This window comes from Cariama cristata, unplaced genomic scaffold (genome assembly GCF_000690535.1).
Source record: "Cariama cristata isolate BGI_N322 unplaced genomic scaffold, ASM69053v1 scaffold30983, whole genome shotgun sequence".
Lineage (NCBI taxonomy): Eukaryota > Metazoa > Chordata > Aves > Cariamiformes > Cariamidae > Cariama > Cariama cristata.
The window spans coordinates 38,781-42,054 of NW_009608387.1; the positions used below are offsets into that span (position 1 = coordinate 38,781).

At 39.0% G+C, this 3,274-nt stretch overlaps 1 protein-coding gene across 1 annotated transcript in view; it reads right to left on the reverse strand.

The window, feature by feature from the left end:
• The window catches only part of GDAP2 (ganglioside induced differentiation associated protein 2), a 23,534-nt gene extending 21,549 nt beyond the window's left edge, over window positions 1-1,985 (reverse strand). Inside the window, exons 1-2 of the mRNA XM_009697103.1 lie at window positions 1,738-1,985; window positions 108-247 (exon numbers count right to left, since the gene is read on the reverse strand). Coding sequence (XP_009695405.1) covers window positions 108-247; window positions 1,738-1,913 — 316 coding nt within the window. The 5' untranslated portion in view covers window positions 1,914-1,985. The remainder of the gene's footprint in view (window positions 1-107; window positions 248-1,737) is intronic.
• Between the last annotated feature and the right edge of the window lie 1,289 nt (window positions 1,986-3,274).

The following is a 3,274-nucleotide window of genomic DNA, read 5'->3' on the forward strand; positions in this document are numbered from 1 at the left end:
GGGGGGGAGTGCTATACCACGATTTTAGTTTATGCCCAAATCCTGATACTTTGTGCTATGCAAAGACAATAGATTTCAATAAGATAAAAATGGCTCCAGCCACTTACCTTTGAGCTTCTGGAGTTCATCCCTCAGGTCAGGCCCAGCATGCATGAATATACTTTCAGATACTGGATTCTTATCAGTGAGAGACTCATTACTGGTATTTACTATGGCTGTGCAGTTCAATAATGCTACGTCTCCTTTCCTGAGGAAACAAGGAAACAGTTTATTGCAGGCTAAACGTAAGATCAAGCAGGGTATTCTCAAATAAGTGCTGACAAGCAAAGAAATGCTAAGTTAAAGGGAAAGCATTAACAGTACTTCAGTGCCCACATAGTGTAGCATACCCTGACGTGCTCACCATGCAGAATCATCCTTTACCTCTAACTGATGAAGACAGACTGCATGCAGCCTATCATTTTCTTAAAAACTCCCAGCCTCAACAGTAACTTAGCGATGTACGGAGAAAAGGCAGTGCTGTAGTTGTATGTAGGGCAGTTTAGCTAACGAAGCAGTGTGTTAAACTCATGGAGTGTAATATGTTCCAAAAAAACATGTATTCTCTCTTGGAGATAACAGAACAGTCCTTGTGATATATTGCTTTCAAAACTTCAACAATTTTTTCCAATGTACTTTTTCCGGTTTGCATACACACTAGGCACCTTACTGCTGCTGCTTTTCCTCAGATCACCGAGGATCTAGGCTGACACTGCAGCTAGACAAGTTTTCATTGCTTTTGTTCTGAAATTGTGAACCCACAAATTGATTGTGTTCATTCTGCTATTCAAGGATCAGACATGCAGAAGATAAACAAAGCAGAGATGCATAAGAGACAACAGAGTAGCAGAACTCTGATCTGCTTTTTGTCACAGTGGCAGCCATTAGAGATTTTGGGATCAAAGACCATAGGAAGGGAAATAGAGATTCCCACGCACAGGGAGAGATTCAAATAACAGTTGAAATTGCACACATTTATTACAGCCAAGTTGTAAGAGATGTTTAACCTTTTACTTCTCTCTTTCTTTACTTAATCAGGTTCAGGCAATCCATGGACAGTCCCATTTCCTGCATGTATTAACCAGGAAGAGGTTCAGGCTGATCCCTGAATCTGTGTCCCTAAGAAATCCTTCTCTCTTCACAACTGATTAACAAAGAGTTAAACAAAAACTGATGGAGTAAGGTCACCTCAGCACACTACTTTGTCAATAGATTTTGGTGGAGAAAGAACACAGAATGGGGGTGGGGGGAAGAGCCCAAAGCAAGCCACAAGAACCACATGAAAGAAATACTGATGTAAACCAGAAAAGTGAATGCAGAATAAAGCCAGCAAAGAAAGAAAAAAGCTAGTTGACCGCAAGTATATTTTTTTAATATACTTAATTTAATAAATTGTATCAAAGTGCCCAATTATGTTTTGATATTACGCATATGGTATGACAGTAGGAAGTACAGCTCCAGCCTGCTGCATCAAGGAATGCCTATGATTGTGCAATTTATAACCTATGGTGGAGCGAAGTCTCAGACTTGCAGATTTACAGTGAACAAGATTATTTACTTCCCAGTTCTGTAATGTTTGATTCAAGAAAAGAAGGTTTAAAGGCTTTGTTCTCCCACAGTGATCGTTATATGAGGCAATCAAATCCTGCAGTAAATGGAGAAGCGATGACAAACACACCAGAGTTGCATGGAACTTACCATAAGATTATTTTTGCATTGATATCTTTCCTGTATGGAAAAGGTGATCTAACATCAACTCGATCTTTTTCAACAGGATTTTGGTGAGAATCCAGCTGCTTAGCCTCATAGGCATCAGTCCAGCCTGGCAGACTGTCAACATCCACAAACTGGGAAGGAGCACCCAAGGGATCCATGGAATGGAAACAACAACTCCTTTCCTCTGCTAACTTGTCACACTCCAATTCTCACTGGAGTCTTCCAGGTGCTTCAAAGGAAGAAAATCAAACCAGGTCACCAGCTGTTCACTAAAAGTAATTCCTGTGGAGCCAGACCTTTCACATGACTGCAACGCAATTACAGTTAGCAGAAAACAGAAAAACAGATTTCCCACTCAGCTGCTCCCTCTTTCCGTTTTGTTATCTGTATGCAAGATGAAAATACCTTTTTTATTACATTGCTCCAATTTGCTTGTGATCTTGCATTTTGAAAATGCTGAAAGCAAATTGCCAAGTGTAGAAAGGACCGTAGTCTTTCTGAAAATTATTATTTCTTTATCTAAAGAAAAAGGAAATTTGTAGCATGGTACGTATAATCTATCCATTCAGAGACTTTGATCTAGCCCTGGGTCATACTTTAAAAAAAAGCCAAAAGAAAATACACAACTTCCCAAACCATCACAACTCCCAAAAAACCAAAAACCCTAAATGCAAAAAAACCCTTACAAACAAACCAATGAAAACATCCTCTCTCCCCTCAAATCGTACGACTCTTGAAAGTTCAGTGAATTCTGAAGCACTGCAAATAAGACTTACAGTTGCATAGTTCTTACAGTCATGCATTTAGACACGAAACTCCTTCACCCAAATAGGTTTTGCAAGAAAGAGAGCAAAGTCATAAATTTGAATGCTGGCCCAATGAACTTGCAGACTGAATTCTGCCATCTGACTTTTTTTTTTTTTTTTTTTATAAAAAAGGCAGAGACAAACCTGGTTGCTAGATTAAGACTCAAACTCGCTGAAACATACTTTTCAATTGTCAGCACATAACACCTAGGCTACTATATTTTCATTGTAACTACTAAACTATATGAGAGAATTAAGCTAGCACAAACATACTCATACAAGTAACTTCAGTTTGCCGCATACACACCTACTATTTAATCTTTTTCATAGGTTTTAATTGATAATAATTTTGAAAAGATAACATCCACAAGTGATAATTCTAAAACATTAATTATAAGGTATATTCATTAGCTAGGAAAACAACACCAAAACAACCAAACATCTAAACTCAAACTGAGGGGTAATAAGGGCTGACACTAGGACAAAGATAGCCATAACAGCATCTAAATAAGATTTTTGCCACGAAGAGCTGGGAAAAGGCAATGAACAAGAAGGTAAGAGCAGATAGACTGGCTCCAACCAAAAGTTCATCTACAACGGTGCCTTCTCTCTGATGAACAGCCAAAAATAGGGGCCTAAGTAGGAGGGTAAGAGGCAGGCAGAAGAGGAGTGCACATAGTTCCTCCTGAATGTTCCCCCCACATTTGTTACCC